General features: G+C 46.1%; 1 protein-coding gene across 5 annotated transcripts in view; it reads left to right on the forward strand.

Annotated features, from left to right (window-relative positions):
• Positions 1-25399, forward strand: part of GALNT17 (polypeptide N-acetylgalactosaminyltransferase 17) — a 423891-nt gene that overhangs the window by 73407 nt on the left and 325085 nt on the right. For 2 of the 5 annotated variants that reach the window (XM_085016912.1, XM_085016913.1), the window contains exon 2: positions 21113-21243. The exons of 2 other annotated variants lie outside the window; for them this stretch is intronic. In XM_085016912.1, the coding sequence (XP_084873038.1) occupies positions 21201-21243 (43 nt within the window). In that variant the 5' untranslated portion in view covers positions 21113-21200. Of the gene's footprint in view, positions 1-21112; positions 21244-24093; positions 24386-25399 lie in introns of those variants that run through there. One more of the 5 variants, XM_085016915.1, reaches the window with a different exon arrangement.

Consider the following 25399-nt stretch of genomic DNA (forward strand, 5'->3'; position numbering starts at 1 on the left):
GCCACATGCATAAAAATGCTGATGGCTTCATTGCTTTTACTATTAAGAATTTGGAAGCCACCTAAAAGGCCAACAGGAAGGGAATGGTCATTTAAATTTTGGTGTATTGAATCATGCCTTCAGTAAGATGATCCTTATGAATGCCATGTGGAAGCATCCGCCTATCTGAAGTCGTAACCTTGTGTGATACAAGTAAGTGAAAATAAGGATAATGTCAGATGCTGTCTGAACTATGATTTATGGATTAAATAAAGATATGTACATAGGAAGAGAGCCTGAAAGGAACATGCAGAAAATGAGACTATTGGATGGGTTCCTGGGATGGAAACAGGAGAGCTTGTTTTTCCTTTTGTAGATATCTTTGGTGTTGCTGCCGAAAGTCACATTCTGATTTTGTCATGGAATCACTTCGGTTTTGTCATCTGTAAAATGGGTATAATAATCCTTCATCATGTTTCCACTTCATCTCCCTCCAGGCTCTTGTGCTTGGCCGGTCCATTAATTCTTTCAGTCTTTCCTGTGCCCCCAGGGGTAGGTACTTTACAGACGGGCAGGGCAGGAGAATTGGGACTTGTCATACATAGGTCACTCTGAGCAGAGCTGGGCTTCCAAACCCACGTGGTTTGACTCCAAAGGCAGCAGCCTTTCTTACCTGCCTATCCGGTCTCCTTCCCCTCTGCTTTCCTGGCATGTTCTCAGGGAGGGCAGAGGTAATGTTTGCTCCCCTTGGGCCTGGCATTTAGTACAGATTCAGTCAACAGTAGCTGCTAATCACCATCCTCATTATAACGTTCATGTAATAAAGTAATAAGAAAACATAACACAAGTAGAATTGGTGCCTTGAGGTTCATGTAGGTGGTGAGTCAAACTTCTATATACCCTGTCCTCTTGTAGTGAATTCTTAAGGTCCGTCATTCAATAACAGCGTTGACTACAGATTTTTCTTTTTTCTTCCTTCCTTCCTCCCTCCTCCCCTTTCTTCTTTCTTTTTCTTTTCTTTTTCTTTTTTTTTTTTTTTGGCTTTTTAGGGCCGCACCCTTGGCATATGGAGGTTCCGAGGCTGGGGGTTGAATTGGAGCTGCAGCTGCCGGCCTACACCACAGCCACAGCAACATGGGATCCAAGCTGTGTGTCTTCAACCTACACCACAGCTCACGGCAACGCCAGATCCTTAACCCACTGAGCGAGGCCAGGGATCGAACCAAGTCCTCATGGATGCTAGTTGGTTTCGTTATCGCCGAGCTGTGACGGGAACTCCCAGATGTTCTTTCTTACATGGGTTAAACCTATCTTCTGCAATGATATTTAAGTTATTGCCTTTGCTCAACAGAGACTTATTATAATGAACAGTAGACACTTTCAGCCTGGATGAAGTCAAAATAACACTGATTTTTTCACCCAGTAGGTTGGAAGCAGTAACAACTCACTTTGGTTAGAGTGTGTTCCTCTCTCTGGCATTCCATCCTTCTTTAAAAGTTGGTTTCTTCTTTTGTTTGGACCCCAGGCTAGGGGCCCAATTGGAGTTATAGCTGCTGGCCTGTGCCACAGACACAGCCACATGGGATCCAAGCCAAATCTGTGACCCACACCACAGTGCATGGCAGTGGTTTGATCCTTAACCCATTGAGCGAGGCCAGGAGTTGAACTGAGTCCTCATGCGTACCAGTCAGATTCATTACCCCTGAGCCTCAGTAAAGCATTTTCATATTTATGTTTTCCTTCTCTCCTGAAGTTGGTGAGATACGTAGTTGGTCTCCCATTTAACAGATTGTGATCTCTTATTAAAAAAATTTTTTTGGAGTTCCCGTCGTGGCGCAGTGGTTAACGAATCCGACTAGGAACCATGAGGTTGCGGGTTCGGTCCCTGCCCTTGCTCAGTGGGTTAACGATCCGGCGTTGCCGTGAGCTGTGGTGTAGGTTGCAGATGCGGCTCGGATCCCGCGTTGCTGTGGCTCTGGCGTAGGCCGGTGGCTACAGCTCCGATTCAACCCCTAGCCTGGGAACCTCCATATGCCGCGGGAGCGGCCCAAGAAATAGCAACAACAACAACAAAAGACAAAAAAAAAAAAAAAAAATTTTTTTACCCCTGTTGGTGAACATTTTTGTGCACACCCTCCACTACCTGCATATTTATTGATTCCTAAGTTCTGTGCATGGATCACAGTACTGGTGACTTAGATGTAAAAGCATGAGATGAAAAGATGAAATAAGCGATGTTTAAAACGTAGTTTTCATAATGTCTTATTTAATAGCATCAGAGACCTTTCTTTTCTCACTGAAATATCATAACTAGTCATATTTTTAGTGAGAGCAGGGTGAGTGGATATGTTTTATTGTTTTCAAAATCTTGATTTGGTACCTCGTGATGCAGTAATTCAGATGGCTGGTTTTAACTCACTTATTCTTCATCTGGGTAGCTGAAAAGATCCCTGAAGGAGCTGTATAGACCCAAGTTCATAGAAGGGGTACTTACTAAATAATAATTCTCATTTTTTAGTCCCATCCATGTTTTATGCAAAGGGCTTTGTTGAAGTTCAGTGAGTAAATTTCCATTTCTCATGATGTCAGCTGCTTGTTCCTGTAAACCAACTGAAAGGTGCCGCATTTTAATATTTTTAACAAATGGGTTGAAAACCTGCTGAAATTCTTCATTTGGAAGATGTTTAAAAAACTAGACCCATCCGTTTCCAAGTTTTTGAAGTGTGCAGATATGAGTTTTTATAAATCAAATTACAGCACTTTCTGCCACAAATCATTAATCATGGAAATGTTTCTAAACATCCATTTTCAAAATACCTCTCCAATAGTATACTTTTTTTTTTTTTGAAACGCATTGCTTTCTCATTGATTGTTAAAATTTCATCTTTACCTTGAGGGGACAAATTAAGTTATGTTTACTTTTCCTGAAAATATCTGCAGAATGCCATATGCTTCTGATAGTCACCTGTCATCCAAGAATTGGTCATCATGTTTTGAACTTTAAAAAAAAAAGGATGCAGAATATATTTTTTAATTTGCAACTCCTTTAAAGTTCTTTGACATTTGATAACCAGCAAACTTATGGGTCTCTCAAAAGATAGAGGTCACAGCCCATCTTATTAACAAAATTTGATAAAGATGTGATGGCATTTTTAATTTTCTTATGATTTTTGGCCATGCCCATGGTATGTGGAATTTTCTGGACCAGGGGTCAAATCTGGCCACAGCAGTGACCCCAGCCGCTGCAGTGACAATGCCGGATGCTTAACTGGCTGTGCCACAGGAGAACTCCAGCATAATATATTTTTATGTTTGCAACTCCTCTTAAGTTCTTTGACTTTTGATAACCAGCAAACTTATGGGTCTCCAAAGATAGAGGTCACTGCCTATCTTATTAACGAAGTATGGTAAAGCTGTGGCTGCGTTTTAAATATCCTGTGTTTTGGAGTTCTCATCGTGGCTCAGCGGCTAACAGACCCGACTGGTATCTATGGGAACTCGGACTCCATCCCTGGCCTTGCTCAGTGCATTAAAGATGCAGTGCGTTGCCTTGAACTGTGGTGTAGGTTGTAGAGGTGCCTTGCACCCAGTGTTGCTGTGGCTGTGGTGTAGGCCAGTGGCTACAGCTCTGATTGGACCCCTCGCCTGGGAACCTCCATGTGCCACGGGTGCGGCCCTAAAAAGACCAAAAAAAATCTTGTGTTTTGACGATTGATATCCTGGAGCCTTTGGTTTCTGTTGCTCCATCACTCACCAGGGCTGATGAATGAATGAATGTCTCTGTGCTGCAAGCTCTGTTCCCTTTCTCCTCCCCACACCCTGCTCAGATTCAAGCAAAGTAGGAGCTGTGTTCAGACAGTTTCCCTTGGGAACAAGATTCTCATTTAAGAAGTCATTCCATTTCAAATATGACTTTACTGTAAATCTTTCACTAATTGACTCACAGAAAATAGCACTTTGAGTGTGTCCTTACAGAGGTGGAATCTAGCAAATGCCACCACCATGTTGTGAACCCATCGCTCCCAGAGCACACCCCAACCTCCACCCTGTGCGCCTGTCATGTTTCTCCCTTCAGATGGTCCCAAACGTTTTCCGCACCTTTTCCAAAGGTATTTATGGAGCTCCCATCGTGGTGCAGTGGAAATGAATCCGACTAGGAACCATGAGGTTGAGGGTTCGATCCCTGGCCTTGCTCAGTGGGTCAAGGATCCAGTGTTGCCGTGAGCTGTGGTGTAGGTCACAGACATGGCTTGGATCCTGTGTTGCTGTGACTGTGGTGTAGGCTGGCAGCTGTAGCTCCGATTAGACCGTGAGCTTGGGAACCTTCAGATGCCAAGAGTGCTGTGCTGAAAAGCAAAAAACAAACAAACAAACAACCCAAAGGTATTTGTGACAAAGACGTGCATTTAATGTGTGGCCAGGTTCTTGAACTGGTGACCATTGGCACAATCATCTTTGCCAGGTGGCTTCCTTACCTTTTGCAATTGAGTAAGAAACCTTAAAAGAGAGTCACAGTGGTTCTGTTTGGTTGGAAGAAGATTTGGACGGTACTTGGATTGTGTCTAGTACATCGCATATCACTGAAAACATTGCAGAGACGCGTCTTCAATTCCTGTATGTTTCGTTTTGAAATGTCATCTCAAATGAGACAGTTTCCTCCTCTGCTTAACTAATAGCTCCAGGCTCGGTATATTCTTAAGGGCCAGGTCACTGCTTGATAGTGGATCTGCTCTCATGTTTTTCAGTGTTGCTCTTGATGATTTCTTTTTTTCTTCCCAGATTGGTGTCAGGCTGTCACTGTTTGTACCTTGTCTCATGGCTGAAGACAAGCTCTCATCTGTAGGAAAAGTGTCCGCTTTGCCCTGTTGGGTTGTTAGCTTGTGTTTGCCGTCCTGCCATCATCCTCGGTGCACAGATTCTTTGCCAAAGTCTTTAAGTCTCTGACCTGTTTGATGGGGACTAGTTGTGTTAAACCAGGGTTCTAGAATCGATACACTCACTGCGTGGGCACATGAAGCTGCATGTTCAGGGGTGGCTGTGATCACATCCAGGCAGGGGTGTTCCTCTTGCCTCCTCCAGGCAGTCGAGGGGCTGGGCTCCCTGGGGACACCCCATTTTCTGACCACACATGACATTTCCCCCACCCCCAGGGGATGCCATGACTACCGCAAATATTATAAACATTGCAGAGATGCATCTTCAATTTCTCTATGTCTCGTTTTGAAATGTCATCTCAAATGAGACAGTTTCCTCTTCTGCTTGTTTTTAGATCAATAGACATTACTGTAACGGACGTTGTAATAGAGGCTTGTAACCTTTCATCTATAATTCTAAACCTCAAAAATAATGGTATCCAACCCCCAAGAAGGTACAACATCAAGAGTAAACCCTTGGAGGTCCCGTCATGGCTCAGCGGTTAACAAATCTGACTAGCATCTGTGAGAACACAGGTTCGATCCCTGGCCTTGCTCAGTGGGTTAAGGATCCCACGTTGCCATGACCTGGGGTGTAGGTCAAAGACGAGGTTCAGATCCTGTTGTTCCCGTGGCTGTGGCGTGGGCCAGCAGCTACAGTCCTCAGCTTGCATTCGACCCCTAGCCTGGGAACCTCCATATGTCGCAGGTGTGGCCCTAAAAAAAAGAGTGAACTCTAATGGAAACCAAGGGCTTTGGGTTATAACGATGTTCCCCGTAGGTTCACTGACTTGGAACAAATGGGGGGGATGTTGAGCGTGGGGGAGGGGATGCCTGTGTGGGGGAGGGGACATGGGACATCTCTGTACCTTTCTCTCGATTTTGCTGTAAACCTAAAACTACCCCCCCAAAATAAATTTTTTTTTCTTTTGTCTTTTCTAGGGCCATACCTGCAGCATTTGGGGGTTCCGAGGATAGGGGTCAAATCGGAACTGTAGCTGCCAGTCTACACCACAGCCACAGCAGCACAGGAACTGAGCCGTGTCTGTGACCTACACCACAGCTCATGGCAATGCCAGATCCTTAACCCACTGAGCGAGGCCAGGGATCGAACCCACCACTTCATGGTTCCTGGTTGGATTTGTTAACCACTGAGCCATGATGGGAACTCCAAAAATAAAATTTTTAGTAATCACAGAATGAAAGGCTCTTTGTGGTATGCATTTATCCCATTTAACGTGGCCATGCTTTCTGTGTTCTAGAGCAGAAATATTCACGTGTTGATCTGGGGTGCTGGCCCAGGTCCATCAAACAGTGTCAGGTCATGTATTTATTCATTTATTATTTTAAAATGATTTTTATTTTTTCCATTATAGTTGGTTTACAGTGTTCCGTCAATTTTCCACACACTTAAAGGCAACACATTCCCTTTCTAAAACCTCACAAGTTCTGATTCTGAAACCCAGCTGGGCCTAAGGTTTAGGGCATGGGACGATGACCCTGTGTGCTTTTCCCACAGCTCTGTGGGTTGATCTGGTTCTCCTTGGACCCAGTGTTAAGCATATAGAGGGTGGAACCCAAGTCCAGGGGAGATGTCCCTTGCTCTGTGTCAACCAGCATTTCCTGGAAATAGGAAATGAGACCAGACTAGGGCTGCCTTACATGAATCACACATCCTGCTGCCCATCTGAGGAGAAGATGCTGGGTCGCCTTGAAACCTAGCGCTTCTCCAAGAGAACGTGTATATTGGGGCGGCCTTCTGCCAAGAGAAGATTTTGTTCACTGCCAGCATCAGCTGTGAGAGGCACTGTCGGTGAGTGAGAGGAGTCTAGAATCACAGAATGTTCAAGTCAGAACATTTTGTCAATGGATTCATTTCCATGGTGCTCACCCATTCAATCCAATATGTATTGATCCCGAGAATGGGGATGCCAAGAGGAAAACTCTTGTTAGGCTCTCCCTGCCCTGACGGTGTTGATAGTTTATGGTGGAGCAGACGTGCGGGTTGCAAGCCTACAATTCCATGGAAACTGCTTGTGGGTTCAGGGCAGAGGGAGGTCTTCCTCTCCAGACAAGTGAGTCTGGGCTCGTTGGGAAAATAGCTCTTCACTGGGAACTTGAAGGTTGACCAGGACTTTTTCAGCAAATTGCATGAAATTTGGTGTCAATTGAAAAAAAAAAAAATCAGTATGGTGTCAATCGCAAAAAAAAAAGCTCAACCTAAAAGTTGAGATTTGGAGTTCCCATTGTGGCTCAGTGGTTAACGAAGCCAGTGAGCATCCATGAGGATGCCGGTTAGATCCCTGGCCTCCATCAGTGGGTTAAGGATCTGGTATTGCCATGAGCTGTGGTACAGGTCAAAGATGTGGCTTGGATCCCATGTTGCTGTGGCTCTGGTGTAGGCTGGCAGCTATAGCTCTGATTCAGCCCCTAGCTTGGGAAGCTCCATATGCCATGGGTGCAGCCGTGTAAAAAAAAACAACAAAAAAAAAGGTGCGATTTATTTGGCTGACATGCTGAGGACTTAAGCCCAGGAGACAGCCTCTCAGATAGCCCTGAGGGACTGTTCCAGAGAGATATGGGGGGAGCGAGAATCTACAGGAGTTTTTGCAAAAATAAAGCAAAAACAAAAAACAGGTAGTCTCAGAACATCAAGAGATTACTATAAATTAAAGAAAACCAGACATCTCAAGTTAATGATTTTAGTATGTATGGGAAGATGCAAGAGTCTGGGCTCATTGAAAGCATTCCTTTGATAGGCACCTAACTGTCTAGAGCCAGTATCCTTTTTTTTTTTTTTTTTTTTTGGCCATACCCATAGCATGTGGACATTCCTGGGCCAGCGATCGAACCAGAACCACAGCAGTGACCCAGGCTGCTGCAGTGACAACGCCAGATCCTTAACCTGCTGCGCCAAAAGAATATCCTGTTTTTCTCCATCCTGAATCCCCTCAGGGTGCACAGTTGGGGCAGTCGCAGTGGCTGATGGCTTGATGGCTGCAGCATCCTTTGTGGGCTGACATGACAGGTGACATTTTTCTTCCACAACGGCCAAAGGCATGTGGCTGGCTGGGAGATGTCTCATTGTATCTCAGTAACTTGGTATTATTGGGAATTCATATGGAAAGTAAGCAAGGTAGGAGATGAGACCGGACTGGTTGGCAGGGGTCCTGTCACCCCAGGCCCTGTGCCGAGGAGTGTAGCTTTCCTGTGTGGAGCTAGGGAACCCATTTGAAGAGGGAAAGTACAGGTTCATACTCCTTATCCCTTGCCCTTGCTGGAATGCCTTCTATAGCATCCCTGCAGATGGTTGAGTGGTCCCTGCTGGACCACTTCTGAGGATGCTGTTTGGTTGGCATAAACATTCATTTCTTTATGTAGCTCACAATTCGTAACTTGTGCTAGTTCTAAAACCTGGTATCCTAAGGCTGTCTGCACAACTTCCACTTGTTCTATTTTTGAAAAAGGGGTGCAGGATACTTCACTTTAATCCCTCCTGCATTCTCATTTTTCACACCAGTTATCTTATTATTCTTAACTATTATTAAAAGGAATGATAAAAAGTCATTAACCATCTGGAACAGATTCATGCCTCCATTAGTCAGGGCATCCATTATAAAACCTCCCCAAAGTTCAGCCTTGAAAATAAATTCTCCAAGTAGGTGGATTAGCTAATGAATTTTTCTTCTCCAAAGGCAAGTGTATTTTCCCAGCACAGCCAGAATTTCCACTGCCCATTTATCAAAGAGGGAAAAAGCAGAAGTGGAACTAGAAATGGCTCGTCAGTATAATTTACTGTGTAGAAGCTGCAGATTTGATATGGTTTTGGTAGGGCTACTGCCGTATGCTTTTAAGCAAGTATCTGTGGCTTTAGTGTGGCACTTCACATCGGCTTCAGGAAGATGACTAGATTCAGTCGATGCTTCTTTCAGGGTGCCTGGAAAACGCCCTTGCAGACTCCTAGTCCGTGATGGCAAAGCTGGAGATGGGTCAGCAGCAGGACTGCACCAAGTGGGGCAGTGTCAGAGCCTCAGCTTGTCCTGTGGGTCCCGCTGTGAGTTTCAGCGAGACTTGGAATTTGACAGAAGGAGGAAATTGCATTGCTAGTGGGTCAGCTTTGTGTGCTGCCTGGATTCCATGAATTGCTCTCTCCCACACCATCCTGGGCATGGCCAGGCTGGCCAACTCCTGAAAGGCCCATGTGACACTGTGGCCCTACTGTGCTGACTCTCTCTGTTGACCCTCTATACATGTAGACTCAGATGGTCGCTTCCCTCTGCCACTTCCCTGTGGCCTTCCACCATTGCTGATGCCCGGAAAGTGACATGGGGTTTGTCATGAACACCCAAGGGTGACCCTCCAGATTCAGAGCTGCCCTTGAACCCACATGAGCTCAGCCCCCAAAAATCCCTCATTGGGAGGAAGCATTGGTCCCCCGGGTGCTTCTTTCTGGATACAGGACACGGGACTAGGCCTCCGAGGGCCAGGAGGCTGACTCCTCATTGTCTGTGTCATCAGGAAGCATTTGCTTTTCACCAGATCTGAAGGCGTTCATGGCCATTAGAATTCCCAAAGTGCCACGCCGATTCGAAGCCCAGTGAACTCTTCAAGCTTCGTGACCTTGTCCGTGCTTTTGTATTAGCCGGATGAGGCTTAAGTCGAGTATACTTTCTTTCATGAAGGCTTGGCAATGCTAGCTTACAAGTTGATTCTACTTAACAAATCTTTACATGAGTGGGGAAAAGGGTAAATTAGGAGTTTGGAATTAACATCAGCATACTACTGCATATAAAATAGATAACCAACAAGGACCTATTGTATAGCACAGGGAACTCTGCTCAATATTTGTAATAACGTTTAAGGGAAAAGCATCTGAAAAGAGAATAGAACCGAATCACTTTGCTGTGCACCTGAAACTAATGCAACATTGTAAATCAACTATATTTCAATTTAAAAAACAAAAAAATCCAAATATTTATACAGCACCTTTTGTATGCCAAGATCCGTGCTGTACTCTGTGGATACAGAGTTGAATGAGGCATGGATCTGTCCCCGAGGAATTCTCAGTTTGCTGATAGATGCGTGAATGGAAAGATTAGAGATAAACATGCCACGTGCTAGAGAAAGGTCTCAGGAATATCGCACAGGAACTGAGAGAAAAGAGAGCCTTACCATCTACTTGGGAGGCTTAGGAAAACCTTCCCAGGGAGGTTGCTATTTTTACTGGGTCTTGATGCATTCATAGGAGTTTGCCAGATTGGAAGCAGGATGAAGGAATGGAGAGGAGAGTTGAAGCAGAAGGGACACAGACGGAAGCAGAGCCTGAGGTGGGGCCGCGGTGTGATTCTGGACACAGATGCTCAGGCTGTGTGTACAGGGAGCGGGAGGCTGGAACCCTTCCTGATGGTCTCTTAGGACGTCGCACTTGCCTTTGGCCCAGAGCCTGGTACGCAGTGTCTGCTGGGAGGGAGGAGCTGAGATGGTGACCCAGGATGAGTTCACGGCTAGGACTGGAGTAGGGAGCTCCCGGCTTCAGGAGGAGTGATAAAATCTGACTGCCTAAGAGATTCCAAGCCCAGAAGTGTCAGAGGCAGGGGTCAAAGCTGCAGGCCTCTGGGTGAGCGGAGGGAGGGAGTGGGAGAAGGAACAAAGGCAGGGTGTTTCCACCCGGTGTGAATGAGGGATTTGCATTTTCCTGTTTCACTCATGAATATCTTTGCTCTTCAGATAGAATTTATGCAACTTGAAGGTGGCGGTGAGGAGGGCTTTAAGTTTCTTTATAAGTCCCGTACACAGGGTCTAATAAAGTATTGTGACTGCATACCAAACGTCCTGCCACTTGCCCACGATTATAGGGTTTGTAGGATAGCAGAATTTGAATGGTCTACCTCTGGAGCCTGTGTGTTTACCACGGCCCTGCATGGATGCTATAGACTGGGTGTGTGACTCCCCACAATTGAAAGGTAATTCCTAATGTGGCAGCGTTTGGAGATGGGGCCTTTGGGAGCTAATTAGGTCATAGAGGTGGCGCCCTTTGAAAGGGATTAGTGCACTCATTAAAGAGACCCCAGGGAGCCCCACTGCCCCTTCTACCATGTGGGGATGCAGCCAGCAGGGGGCTCTTTATGAACCAGAAAGCAGGTCCTCACCTCATCAGACACAGCATCTCCCAGGGCCCTGATGGTGAACTCCTCAGCCTCCAGACCTGGGAGAAATGAATGTTTCCCATTTAAGTGACCGAGTGTGCAGGATTCTGTTATAGCAGCTGGAGTGGCTAAAGGTCATGGGCTCCTGGAGCAGATCATGGCCCCTGTCCTGTGAGCTCACTCAGAGAATGTGCTTAGCAGACATCCTCACGTGTAAGAAAGGACATTAACAAAGTAAAGTGCATGCAGAGGAAAGACACCTGCTGCCCTTGGTCTTGTCCTATGGGAGAAAAAGAAATAGGGGAGCAGAGAAGACACCAGGGAGGCTTGCTGGGTGGGGGGCTCACTGTCACTAGCTATTTGCAGGAATCCCACATCGAAGGAGGGTTTGCCTTGGCCCATATGGCCTGGCCTTGGGGACAGGAGATGGAAGTGGCAGTGAGTCAGGTTGCCCCCTAACCTCTGGGGCTGCCTAAGATTGCCATGGGCTGTCTGGGAAGAGCAAGGCTGCGTGGACCAGAGGCAGGAGCAAACAGAAGTATTGTCAAGGAGCTTCTTCCTGTGGATGGAAGGTACCACTAAAGGGTTTGCAATGTCTCATCCACTTTGGGGATTCTCCGGATGTCCTGATGCTTCTATCATTCTGCCATTCTCCCTTGGCTCCCAGGAGAGGCCTGGCTCTGTGAAGACATCAGAAGCTGAGAGGGTGACTGCCGACTGACACCCAGCCTTTGTCTTCATTATTTCTGTGTGTGGGAGCCATTTGCCAAGAGAAAGTGGGAAGAGTATTTTTAACCAAGGCATTTACTTTCTTGGGGCCCGATTTCCTAGAAATACTTGACTCCTCCCCTTTCATGCCACACTTTATTGTTCCCTGGGATTCTTACTCCTTGAGGTGCTTTTTGGATTATTTTCTTTTTCGTCTCTTAAGCCGGTTTGATTCCAGAAGGATGAAAACTCAGTGTTAGATTTCGATGTTTAGAGACAACGTCTTACAACATCCTATTGATTGTCACAGAAAACAACCCCTCCCGAGTGGGCGACTGGCTTTGGAGCACGGCTTTCAGCTTCCAAAAAGCACCTCAAGGAGTAAGAAACCTAGGGAATGATAAAGTGTGGCATGAAAGGGGAGGAGTCAAGTATTTCTAGGAAATCGGGTCCCTTGTCTGCTCTTTGGAATCACTTGGGGAGGGTTGAAAAATATGAGTGCCCAGGCTGCACGCAGACTGGTTGGATCAGAGATCCTGGCTGGGGTCCAGCAGCAGAGTCTTAAGGCTGCCTGGGTGATTCTAACATGCAGTCACGTCTGAGAATCACAGCTTAAGATACATTCTGGATTCCACTTAGCAGGGACCCCTTGCTCCTGTTCCATCTTGGACCTTAAAGGCATTGAGTAGAGCAGCTTGCAGTTTCCCTACCTGCAGCCTGTGTACCTTGAGAAAGTTATTTGACTTCCCGGTGCCTCCGTATGGAAGGTGGCTTCACGGACCTCACGTGTGTTCATATGACTTGGCAAGGAGCTCGCCCGGATGCCGTTTGCTGTGATGATGATGCTAACGATAGTGATGATGTTGATGACAGGGGTATCATTGGTGGCAGTGATAATATTGATGCTGCTGCTGCTGCTGCTATGAAGTTGTTGCTGGTGGTGACAAAGATAAAAATGTTGATGAGGACTAGCTAACAGTGATGATGATGCCTGTGATGATATTGATGACCGTGAAGCTGTGATGACGATAATGATGACGATGATAATGATCACATTGATGATGGTGAAGCTGATGTGGCTGATAATGATGCTGAGATTAATGGTGGTGGTGATGTTGACGGTGGTAATGGAGAGTGTTGATGGAGACGATGACGCTGCCGATGATGATAAAGACAGTGATGACGACCACGATGATACTGATGTCAATGATGACGACAACCATGATTACCACGGGTTGGGCATCCCGGGCAGGTGTGGCCTCTGTGGCAGGTGTTTTGTGCAGGTAGTTCCCTTATTCCTCTCAATAATCATAGGTGGTGATGACTCAGATGGTCTCACCTTCTCCGCATCATCACCTCCATGGAAAATGATGACATTTGTACAGAACACTGGAGTGAAAGTGGGACAGCTGGCAAGGGACGGAGGTGATGGGCCTGGCCCCCATTGCAAGAGCCATGCGCTCCGAGGGGATTGATGTTTTGGCTACCTCTGAAATCCCAACTGATAGCTGGGAAGCTCTCTGTCTTTTACATGCGATGATGGTGGTGGTGAAAAAAGAGCATGAGGATGCATTGCTCTGTTGGTCCCTTATCTACATGTCACCTCTCTTTGCAGGCAAATTGCAGGCGTGAACACGGCATGATTTTAATTCTTGGGGAATATCATGGATTGAATTGCATTCTCTTAAATTAATATGTTAAAGCCCTAACCCTGTGTACCTCCAAAAATAACTGCATTTCGAGGAAAGGTCTGGAAAGAGGTAATTAAGTTATAATCAGGTCTTTAGGGTGGGTCCTAATCTAATGTGACTAGTGTCCTTATACAAAAGGGGAAATCAGGGAGTTCCTTGGTGCCTTGGTGTCACGGCTGTGGCTCCGGTTACTGCCATGGCTTGGGTTCCATCCCAGGGATTTCCGAATGCCGTGGGTATGGCCAAAAAATGAGGAAATTAGGACATAGACATGTACAGAGTTGAACCATGTGAGGATACAGGAAGAGGCAACCGTCTCCACGCCAAGGAGAGAGGCCGCGGAAGAAACCAGTCCTGCCGATGCCTTGATGTCAGACTTCCAGCCTTTCTAGAACCATGAAATCCTGAGGTTCTAAGTCACCTGGGCAAGGAGGAAGAGAAATCCAAGCTCTGCTGGTCCCCAAGGCCATGCGAGGGATAAGGAAGCCCTGGACCTGAATGATGTCACTGGGGGTGGAGAGGAGATGGAAGCTTGAATCGAGAGGAACTACCTTGGTGAGACTTCAGTAGCGGAGGATGAAGGCGTAGGATGCACTGAGCATAGATCTGAGGTTTAAAATGGTGTCCTGTTTTTTCTCTTTTTTTTTTGGCTTTTTAAATTGAAGTAGAGGGGATTTACAATGTTGTGTTAATTTCTGCTGTGCAGCAAAGTGATGCCGTTATACATACATATATTTTTTTTCGTATTCTTTTCTGTTATGATTTATCACAGGATATTGAACATAGTTCCTTGTGCTCTGTGGTAAGACCTTGTTTATCCATCCTGTATATACTAGTTGGCATCTGCTAATCCCAAACTCCCACTCCATCCCTCCCCAACCCTCCTCCCCCTTGGCAACCACAAATCTGTTCTCCCTGTGAGTCTGTTTCTGTTTTGTAGATAAGTTCTGAAGGGGTCATTCTTTTTTTTTCTTAATTTTTAAAATTAGAGTATAGTTGATTTACAATGTTGTGTCAATTTTTGCTGTTTAGCAGTGAGCCAGTCATAAATATGTGTGTGTGTACGCATTCTTTTTCTCATATATTTTCCATCATGTTCTGTCACAGGAGATTGGATACAGTTCCCTGTGCTGTACAGTAGGACCTCATTGCTTATCCATTCTAAATGTAGTCGTTTGCATCTGCTAACCCCCAAGCTCCCTGTCCATCCCACCCCCTCCCCTCTCTCCTTCAGTAACCATGAGTCTGTTCTCCATGTCCGTGAATCTATTTCTGTTCTGTAGATAAGCTCATGTGTGCCACATGTTAGATTCCACATAGACGTGACATCATACAGTATTCGTCTTTCTCCTTCTGATTTACTTCACTTCGTAAGTGAATCTTTAGTTGCACCCATGTTGCTGAACATGGAGTTAGGAAATGGTGTCATTCTGAAAGGTCTTGTTAATTAAGAGACGGAGGACATGTCCTTCCACCTCCTTGCCTGCCTCTCTTGTCTGGTCTTTAGAACTTTCAGGAATCCTGTTCTGGCTTGTCTAGCACCATCCTCCTATTTCCAAAGCTGTCTGGTGCATCCTGCTTGCTTGCCTGTCTCATTTGTTAGGCTGCAAGTTTCTGAGCACCTTGTCGGTTGTATATCCGGCTCTGGTCCTGGTCAGTTGAGTTCCACTATTTGTAAGTAGAGATTCGGAGGCACGCGGGCAGCCCTGAGGTCGGAAAGCAGGGGATCGCTCTTGCTGAGACCGCTTGCTCACTCTCCTGCCTTCCAGAGTGACAGTGGGGATTGAGCTATTAACCTTGATCTCCCTCGTTATGAATTTTTCAGTATTCTCCCCTTCAGGAAGTCATGTATCTTTTGGGATGTCATGTCATCTTTAAAATGGGTGTAAATAAACCTAACAGCTGGAAATGACTTGGAAATCATTTATCAAGGAGGGATAATTCAGCTGGAAATATGAGAAGGCAATTTTCATGGCTACTTGCCTGCCTTTCCAGAAATGTGTGCTCCCTTGAGATGATATTTCTTGCATCTGATTCAGGAAATATCTGTTCCTTTGCTGATGGATTTTGAAGCTCTCTGTCTCCTGTGTGTTCTGGCTGTTTCATAGCCTCCTTTATCCTGCGTATGCCTTAAAGCCATGGAGAGTAGTCATTTTCTTTATGTAAAAGCCAGGACTGGGATGTCTAAGGGGACTTTCCCTTTGCTTGGGAATTCTGGTTTCTTACTCCAAGCGGAGAGCCATCAGGGAGAATGTTCTATTATTTATAGAGAAGGCGGAACCCTTAGTGGAAGGACTTTGCAAAGAGCGGGATTGGTCCAGCCCCTCAGTGACGTCTCCTTTGTAAGGACAACTTGAGTTCGTGAGTTCACGGAGGAGAGAGTTAGGGGAGAGATAGGATGTTTCTGTTTCTCTCTCAATAGGACTGGTTCCCCCGAAGGTCAAATCTAAGCAGAACAAACATAGAGATGGAGGGTACCTTCCTGAAGAGGAGGCTGGCATCTCCCTCCCTTGTGGGATGCTTGCTGAGCTCTAGTTCTTTTTTTTTTTTTTTTTTTTTTTAAAGGGCTGCCCCTGTGGAAGTTCCCAGGCTAGGGATCTAATCGGAGCTGCACAGCCATAGCAACATGGATCCTAGCTGGATCTGCGACCTACACCACAGCCCATGGCAATGCCGGATCCTTAACCCACTGAGAGGGGCCACATCCTCACAGATACTAGTTGGGTTCTTAACCCGATGCACCACAACGGGAACTCCTTTTTTTTTTTTTAATTATTTATTTTTCTGGGCCATAGCTCTTATAGGCTCATCTTTGGACCAGGGAGCCGTGTTGGATGCGAATGTTCTTAGGGGCCTCTGGAATGTGGAAGAAACTGACATGAGTTTCTTGGATTGGGGCGGGGGAGGCTGGGGGAATTCTAAAGTCAGAAGGCCAGCAGGTGGCAGGGTGGGTGCCTCGCAGTGTCTCCTTCCACCTACATGGTAAGCAGGTGCGAGTCTCTCACAGACCCCTGCAGACCTGGGGCGGGGCAAGAGGCAGGCTGGAAGGGGGGGGTCTGCTGTGGAGCTGACATGGGCACTGAGACCGCCAAGGTCAGGTCCAATACAGTTCCTAGGAGGGCTCATCACTGCATCAGGTACAGTACAGAGAGCCTCACGGCCTGGCCAGGGCCCTTGGAAATGCCACACAGGAGAGCTCACCTTTGATCCCCTGCCAGGAGGTATCAACAGACTGGAGCAGCAAAGTTTTTCTTTTTTTTTCTTTTTTTAAATTTTTAAAAATTGTATTTATAATTGTACAGCCATCATCACAACATATGTGGAATCTAAAGAAAATGGAGCAGCAAAGTCTTTAAAAGGTGGGAGCTTGCTTGCCTTGCTCTGTCCCATCCACTCTCCTCTGCTGGGTCTTGGAGGAGCCAGGAGGTTGGGGGGCAGAGGGGAGGAAGCCTGGAAGCCCAGCCGGCGGCCCATCTGCTTGTGTGGGGCCTTGACCCTCGCATGGGGCCCCAGCTGAGGGGAGGGACGATGCTGGGAGCTGGACGGGAGTTGAAGGGGTCCCACAGGGCTGTGTTGCACCTTTTAAATTCTCACTTTCAGTCGTGATTTCCTAGCATATTTTGTTCTTGTAACTGAGAGGGAGGAGAAGGCTGACGGCTCTGTCTGAGATGATCAGCGGACAGGGAAGGGACCTGACAGAGCACCGTGGTGGAGGCCATGGGAGAAAAATGGAGCCATTGCATTTTTACTCCATGGGGTTCAGCCCATTCGATAAATTTGTTACGAAACCTGACCGGAGCACAATGCAGGGAATCAACTCAGGATCAGAGATTTAATATAGTCTGTGAACTACTTTGTACTGATTTAGAGGCTTTAGGAATGTGTGTGTGTGTGTGTGTGTATTTGTATATGTCACATCTCTCTGTATAATGTCTGACACATGGTATGTACTTTTAAATGTCTCTCCGCTCCCTTACATGTATAAAAAATGGGCTTTAAGGAGTTCCCATTGTGGCTCAATGGGTTAAGAACCCGAAGTTGTCTTTGTGAGGATGCAGGTTCCACCCCTGGCCTTGCTCAGTGGGTTAAGGATTCAGGGCTGTGGCTGTGGCCTCAGTTGCCCTTAGGCCGGCTTCCATATATCACAGGTGTGACTGTTAAAAAAGACAAGAAAAAAAAGATTAAAAAAAAGGAAATGTGCTTTAAACTCATTTCTTCCACACAACAACCTTGTGAGTTGGTATTGTTATTAGCCTTATTTTACCAAGAGGAAACCGAAGCACAGAATGGTTAAGAAACTCGCCTAAGGGCACACAGCAAGCATGTAGGAGCAGGGGTCTGCACCCTGGTCTTCTGGCTTCCTGGAGCATCTTCTCTCTCTCTTCCTCTCTCTCTCTCTGCTGTCTCCCACTCCACCCCCTGTCATCTTTGTCACTTTTCTTATTATAGAATTTTACAAATGTATAAAGTAGAGAAAATAATAAAATGGCCTTGACACACACTCCCTCAGCCTCAGCAAGTCTCGATTTTTAAGCTGTGTTTGGAACCCCTACGCTCTTCTGCCTCTTTTAGCAAATTTGTTTGAGGTGGTGGATGTTTGCTGAGTGGATGGATTGAAAAAAAATAGTTGAAGAGTAATTGCCATTTGGTACAGAACAGAAGGACTTAGCTTCAGTTGAGGCTGTTCACGTCCCCTCCCACCTTCTGAAGTTCAGCTGCAGAAAAGAAAAAAAGTAATTCAAGTAATTTGAATTCTGCATGCTGGCTTAGTTTTGTCCTCATCTTATCTGACCTTATTTAGTCAGATGAAAGAAAAAAAAAAAAAAGAAAAGGACCAGGAAGGCATTTTCCAGGGATTTCATCATGACCCTTTAAATGAATCTCCCATTTATACTTATATAATTGTTTCGTATCAGATAGTCTTAATAATATCAAACTTCATTTCTAAAGTGAGCTGACAGAAGCTTTTAAAGACTCACTCATTCAAATGTGTTTGAGAAGCTGAGCATAACAATTTGCTGCCAATTCAGTTCCCTTCAATTTTTTCTGCCTAAGGATGCTGCACTTTGCTTTAAAAAAAAAAATCTTTACAGCAAAGACCGTCCATCCTGATGCCAGACCCCTGTCCCAGGTTCTGTAATTGAAGAAACTACCACCCATTATAATCTGTCAGGCATAGACCTGGCATCGTCCTTGCTCTGCCTGGGAGTGGGGTGATGCTCAGAGAGGGACCAGGGCTCCCAAAGGGGTATGGCCAGCTGGAGGCAAAGTGCGCCCAAGTCCCATTCATTCCACCCCACATCCAGCGTCACTTTGCTCTCAGGTACTCCGTGTCTAAGAAGCAGGATTTGAAGGAATCTGATCTTATGGAAGCAGATTTAAAAACCTCTGGCCCTCATTCAGGTTTTTCCCTTTAAGTGAAATTCATTGAAGTCTAATTTGCATATAATACAGTTCACTTTGTAGGTGTACAATTCCATGCATTTTGACAGTGTATGTGGCCATGTATCTCTCACCTCAGTTGAGACACAGAGCAGTTCCATCACCCTAAGAGCTCCTCTGGTGCCCTTTTAGAGTCCTCAACCTCATCCTCAAGCAGCCCCGATCTGCTCCCTTCTATGATTTTCTTTTGTAGAATGTCCTACAGGTGGAATCAGCCTTTTGGGTCTGACTTCTTTTACTCAGTATAATACTTTTGAGATTCATCCATGTGGTTGCATCCATCAGAAATCCATTCCTTTTTAGTGCTGGGTAGTTTTCCAATGTATGAATGGGCGATCCTGAATAAAGCTGCTGTTAAACATTCATAGACAGTCTTTGTGGGAAAATATGTTTTTGTTTCTTTGGGGTGATCACCAAGGGGTGGAATTCCTGGGCCCTATGGTGAGTGAGTGTTTGCATTCTCAGCAGCAACATATTAGAGTTCTAGTTGCTCCACATCCTTGCCAACACTTGTTATTGTCAGGTCTCTTTTTAGCCATTCTATTGTGTATGTAGATGTCATGCATATCTTTATATATGGAAGGACATGGATGCATTGTTAAAAGCTGGCTTCGGTTATTGCCCTCATGAGCCTCTTTCTCTTGTATGCCTTCAGCTTACACTTCAGAAACTTGGCTGCAGGATTCCCTGAGTAAGGGTTTACTTTATACCGCTTGGTGAGAGACTTTGTTATCCAGTGCTTGGTGAGGCAGGCAAGGTGATGGGACTCTTGAGGGCCCATGTGGCACAGGTGGGAAGAACACACTCTTGGAAGCCTGGGACCAAATTCCCTTTCTGCTACTTATCACCCTTGCAACACCCTGCAAATCATTTAAAGCCTACACCTGCCTGTCCCCTTCTGTGAAATGGAGATAATCATAGCTGCTTGTTCACCCTACAGACAGTGAAGAAGAGCCTTGCAAATGGAAAAGTGCAATCCAAAGAAAGGAGGGCATGATGATTTTTTATTGCTATGGAGCTGTTTTGATCACTGCTGGTGTAAAACCCCAGGATTGAAGGAACATATTACTCTTACTAGCAATGAAGGTCGACGAGACTGTTTTTCATCTGCTTTGTTATTTTTAACCATTTTATATACATATAATTCCATGGGAATGTCACACAGACTGCACCGGAGTTGACACTGCATATTCCGCTGTGATTTTTAATAGAAGATTCACTTTAGGTGTAGGCGACCTCTTGTCATCACTCACCTTGCTTCCTAGATACCAGTCCTCTGAAATGTTATTGGAGACCTTACTCCAATTTCAAACACTGTCAACTCTCGCTCATAAAAGAAGCTGTTTATATAGTTTGTGGATTATTCCTTTTCCCTCTTGGATCATTTGTTTTACCCCTCAATGCCATCCTCAGTTGGTTCAGACAAGAGAAATGGAAGATAATGAAATGTAGGCTGGCTTATTTTCTCCCTGGTTATGGCTGTAGTTGAGAGTTGGGCCCAAATGTAGTTTTCTGGGTTGTCTGGGGATTTGAATTATTCATGCTATACCCTCTCCTCTGTGAGCAAAGTCAGCAAAGAGTTGAATGAAGGTGGACTGTGAGAGATACTCACTTGTGGGTCCCTGGTTTCTGTCCTTTATCCACCAGAATATTGTATTCAGAGTTGATAGGGAGCAAAATTTCTTAAGAGCTTAGTTCTCCTATGGGATTTTGGAGACAATAAATATTTCTTTCTGGGAATTAGAAGGGGGGTGCAGAATAAAGAGCCGTAGGCTAAGCATTCTTTTTTTTTAATTTTTTTTTTTACTTTTATTTTTTTCTTTTTAGGGCTGCACCTGTGGCACATGGAAGTTCCCAGGCCAGGGGTCCAATCAGAGCTGCAGCTGCCAGCCCACGCCTCAGCCACAGCCACACCGGATCTGAGCCACATCTGACTTATGCAGCAGCTCACAGCAACTCCAGATCCTTAACCCACTGAGCGAGGCCAGGGATCAAACCTGCATCCTCACGAACATGATGTCGGGTTCTTAACGTGCTGAGCCGCAATGGGAACTCCTGGCTGAGCTTTCTGTTGATCAGCTGTGAAAAGTTTGATTGCTACTAATGGTCAAATAAAATAGTGGCATTTCTAATCAATTTTCTCCTCCGAGATAATGTGTCTGTGTTAGAAGGAGAGAGGGGCGGGGCCGTGGAGAGAATCCTAGGTTTTCATTGACCGCGATTTTAATTCCAGGGAGTCATTTTTGAGATGTCCGCCTACAGAAAGTGCCTGGCGGCTCAGCCCAGCAAGCCCCATATTTTAGAATCCTTCTGACCCTGTCATGCAGTGCTGTGCCAGCAGAGAGACTCTCCGGTCGGGCAGAGGTGAGAGGATGGGCGGTTGAGGGGTGCTCTGGGCACATCTTCCTGCCACGGTCTCAGTGGTTGACCACCAGCAGCTTGCAGAGCTTCTGCAGTTTAACAGCTGTTCTCACGCTTGCAAGGCTGGCTCCTGCCCACCACTCGTTTCAAGGGATGCTCCGTTTCTCTCAGAGATCCACCATCACATGTTTAATTTCCGCACAGATCCCTTCAGAAGACATTTGTCAAGAGCTTGGCACTTGTCGTCAGCACACAGGGTACTAGGTTAAAGTACATCCGAAGGTGCCACCTGGCTGACATCAATGGTCTGATGGGAAACTCCCTGGTGTCCGTGCCCGGGTGTATTTGCGTGGGTGCACCGGGCCTGCAGATGCTGCAGGTATTACGTGGACAGGAAAGCTCAGAGCTTGCTTCTGATTTGCATTTCAAAATGAAGGCAAGAAGTCCTAGAAGAAAAAGTGACCTGAGGAGTCCCCGTGGTGGTGCAGCGGAAACGAGTCCTACTGGGAACCATGAGGTTGCAGTTTGGATCCCTGGCCTTGCTCAGTGGGTTAAGGATCTGGGTTGTCCTGAGCTGTGGCATAGGTCACAGACGGGGCTCGGATCTGGTGTTGCTGTGGCTGTGATGTAGGCCGGCAGCTGTAGCTCTGATTCGACCCCTAGCCTGGGAACCCCCACATGCCATGGGTTTGGCTCTAAAAAGAAAAAAAAAAAAAAGAAAAAAGAAGCAGAAAATGTTACCTGATTAACTGCAGGGTTATCGAGGTAGGGGACTGATGGGGAACAGCCTTGGCCCCAGGGATCCGCAGGTGAGCAGATCACAAACCCTGCTCTCCCATCCCTGGCCTCCCTGGGGAAGGGGTGGGCAGGGTGCGAAGGCCTGTCTCAGAAATGAGGCCCCTGCTGACTGCGGGAGTTGAACCCAGGAACATGTTTGCTTCCTGCTGCCCTGGCAAATGTTTTGGTTTACAGAGCTTTAGTTTCCTTCTTGGTCAAGTAGATATAATAATCCCTTCCTCACAGCAGGGTTGGGGGAGGGCCCCCCAGATCTGCGAGAGCAGCATCACCAGCCACCTTGTTGGAAATGCAGATTGCTGGATACCACCCCAGGCCCCAGAACCAGAAGCTGTAGGCTGGGCCCAGGTGGACCTGTGTTTGCTGAGCCCCACCGGTGATGCCGATGCCCACACAGGGGCAAGGCCCTCTGAGTCCCAGGGCACTTGGGGGGATGCTGTGGCCCAGGTGTGAACGCTTAGGCCAGTGCTGGCAGGGTGGGGGCCCGTCTCCCCCGCAGGTCTATGGAGGACACTCTGAGGGAGAAAACACTTTGGGTGGTCTGCCCGCTGAGGAAGGGGTAAATGATGCCCTGGTGACTTTGTGTGAAGGGGTGGGGGGACCAGGAGGGGAAGGAAGCAGGGTTGCTTTTACAGGCTCAGGTGAAAGAACCTCTCTTTCTCAGGCGTGGGCTGCCTTGCTCTATTCTTGTCCTACTTGCAGAGCTCCTTTCTTTAAGTCAGGGCTCTATCCTGACTCCCTAGGAGAACTTGGGTCTTACTGCAGAGAGGTAGAATCGAAGGTGAGATGGAGCACCCTTCCTGGAGACCACAGCCCCCAGCTCCTCCCACCCCCATGCTCTTATTTCGTTTTCTTCATAGCACTGATTACTTCCTGTACTTACATTTATCATTTGTTAATGTTTCCTTATCTCTCCTGCCCAGCAGATATCAGCACCATAGAGGCAGAGACGTTCTCTGTTTTGTTGGCTTCGCTCTCCCCAGCACGTTAGAATCGTGGCTTGCTTATGAACGGTGTTGCCGTAAATGTCTGTGGAATGGCTGGGTGGGAGGGTATTTTAAGAGAGAGCAAGAGTGCAGATCTGAGCCCTTTACAGACATCAGGGGGTGGGGTTTGCATTACAGTTTGTGTGACATTTCTTTGGTGATCCAGAAGCACTGAAAAAAAAGGGCAGACAGCTAAACAAAGTAACATACTTTCTGGTTTTGAAATATATTACAAAGCCACAGTAGTTAAAACAGTATGGTGCAGGCATTAGGACAGAATATAGACCAATGGAACAGAATAGAGAGCCCAGAAATAAACCTCACACATACAGTCACTGTATGTGTGACCAGGTGTGCCAAGAACACACAACGGAGGAAGGATAGTTTATTTTTTTTTAAGAAATGGTACTGGGAAAACTGGATATCCACATGCAAAGGAATGAAATTGCGTTATCTTACATCATATACAAAAATCAATTTGAAATGTATTAAAGACTTACCCATAGGACCTAAAAGTGTAAAAGTCCTAGAAGAAAACATCAGGGAGCTCTTCTTGACATTGGCAATGATTGGCAATGATTTCTTGGATATGACACCAAAAGCACAAGCAACAAAAGCAAAAATAGATGGGACATCATCAAACTACAGAGCTTTTGCACAGCAAAGGAAACAATCACAGGATGAAAGGAAGCTTACGGAATGCAAATATATATGCAAACCATATATCTGACAAGGGTTTAATAGCTAAAATATATAAGGAACTCCTGCAATTCAGTAGCAAAAAAAAAAACCCCTCAAATAATCTGATTAAACACAGGCAATGACTTGCATAGGTGTTTCTCCAAGGAAGATACGCAAATGGCCAACACATGTATGAAAAAGCGTTCAACGTCACTAATCATCAGGGAAATGCAAATGAAGGGAGATATCACCTCGCACTTACTGTTAAAAAACAAACGCTATTTGATGAGGAGGTAGAGAGATTGGAACATACACTGCTGCTGGGAACAGAAAGTGGTGCGGTCTCCACGGAAACAGTAGGGAGGTTGCTCAAAAAATTCGCAATAAAGCTACCATACGATCTAGCAGTCCCACTTCTGGGAATTTATCTGAAAGAATTGAAATCAGGATATTGAAGATCTGAACACGTTCCCTCGTGTTCACAGGAGCCAAGCGGTGGAAACAACCTAAATGACCTCCAACAGGTGACTGGGTCAGATGTGCTGTATACATACTGGGGAATTGTGTTCGGCTTTTAAGAAGGAAATTCTGCCAAATGTGACAACATGGATGAACCTGGAGGATATTTTGTTGGGGAAATTAGCTGTCGCAGGACAGATACCGCATGATTGCACTTACGTGAGGTATGTAAACTAGTCAAACTCATCGCTGCGGAGAGTAAGGTGGTGGCCAAGGAGTAGGGGAGGGGAGCTCCTTGTGGAATGCGTATAACATTTGGATTATGACGGGAGCTCCCACTGCAGCGCAGAGGAAAGGAATCCGACTAGGAACCATGAGGTTTCGGGTTCCATCCTTGGCCTCGCTCTGTGGGTTAAGGACCCGGTGTTGCCGTGAGCTGTGGTGTAGGCTGGCAGCTGTAGCTCTGATTCAGTCCCTAGCCTGGGACCCTCCGTATAGCGAGAGTGCGGCCCTAAAAAAGCAAAAAATAAATTAATTCATTAATTAAAAAAAATAGAATTGTGATTATGCAAGATGCGTAAGTTTTAGAGATTGTTAGCAATTGTTATTGTGCCCTTTAAGATGTTTTAAAGAGAGTGGATGGCACGTTAAATGTTCTTCTTACCACCCTCCCCCAAGAAAAAACAAGGGGCACAAGGAAACTTTTGGAGGTGAAGGATAGGTTTATTACATTGATTGTGGTGATGACCGCATGAGTGTATGCCTGGGTCCAAACTCAGCGAATTGTACACTTGAAAGTATGTGTCGAATTTGCGTATCAATTACATTTCAGTAAAGCTGAAGGAAGGAAGGAAGGAAGAAAAAGGAAAGAAAGGAGGAAGGAAGAAGACAGCTGTCCCACGAAGGGGAGGGGTTGTCCTTTCAGGCCTCACCCCGGGTGCATCCTTTCTCACCCCAGTCCCCATCTGGGGTCTTCCTTTTCAGTTATTTGCATGCGGCTTTCCCGGCCTGCTTTTTTCCCCCTGAAAGAAAGCATCTCAGTTACACAAAACGGAAGGAAACTTGAAATCTGTTGTTTCTGTTTTGTTTGAAAAATTAATTTGTGAACAGAGCTTGTGTTTGGAGCTTCAGATAATTGGGCACTTTTTCCCTAACTTCTCTTTGATGATGCTTCAGAGCAAGTCAAGCCAGGCAGCTCCCCTTCACTTTTGAGATGTGCCTGGGGGTGGGGGTGGGGG

Source organism: Sus scrofa, chromosome 3, assembly GCF_054392235.1.
Source record: "Sus scrofa isolate SSC_HxYL_T2T_F1_AM1 chromosome 3, Sscrofa_HxYL_maternal_Yorkshire_Landrace_v2.0, whole genome shotgun sequence".
NCBI classification, from domain to species: Eukaryota; Metazoa; Chordata; class Mammalia; order Artiodactyla; family Suidae; genus Sus; species Sus scrofa.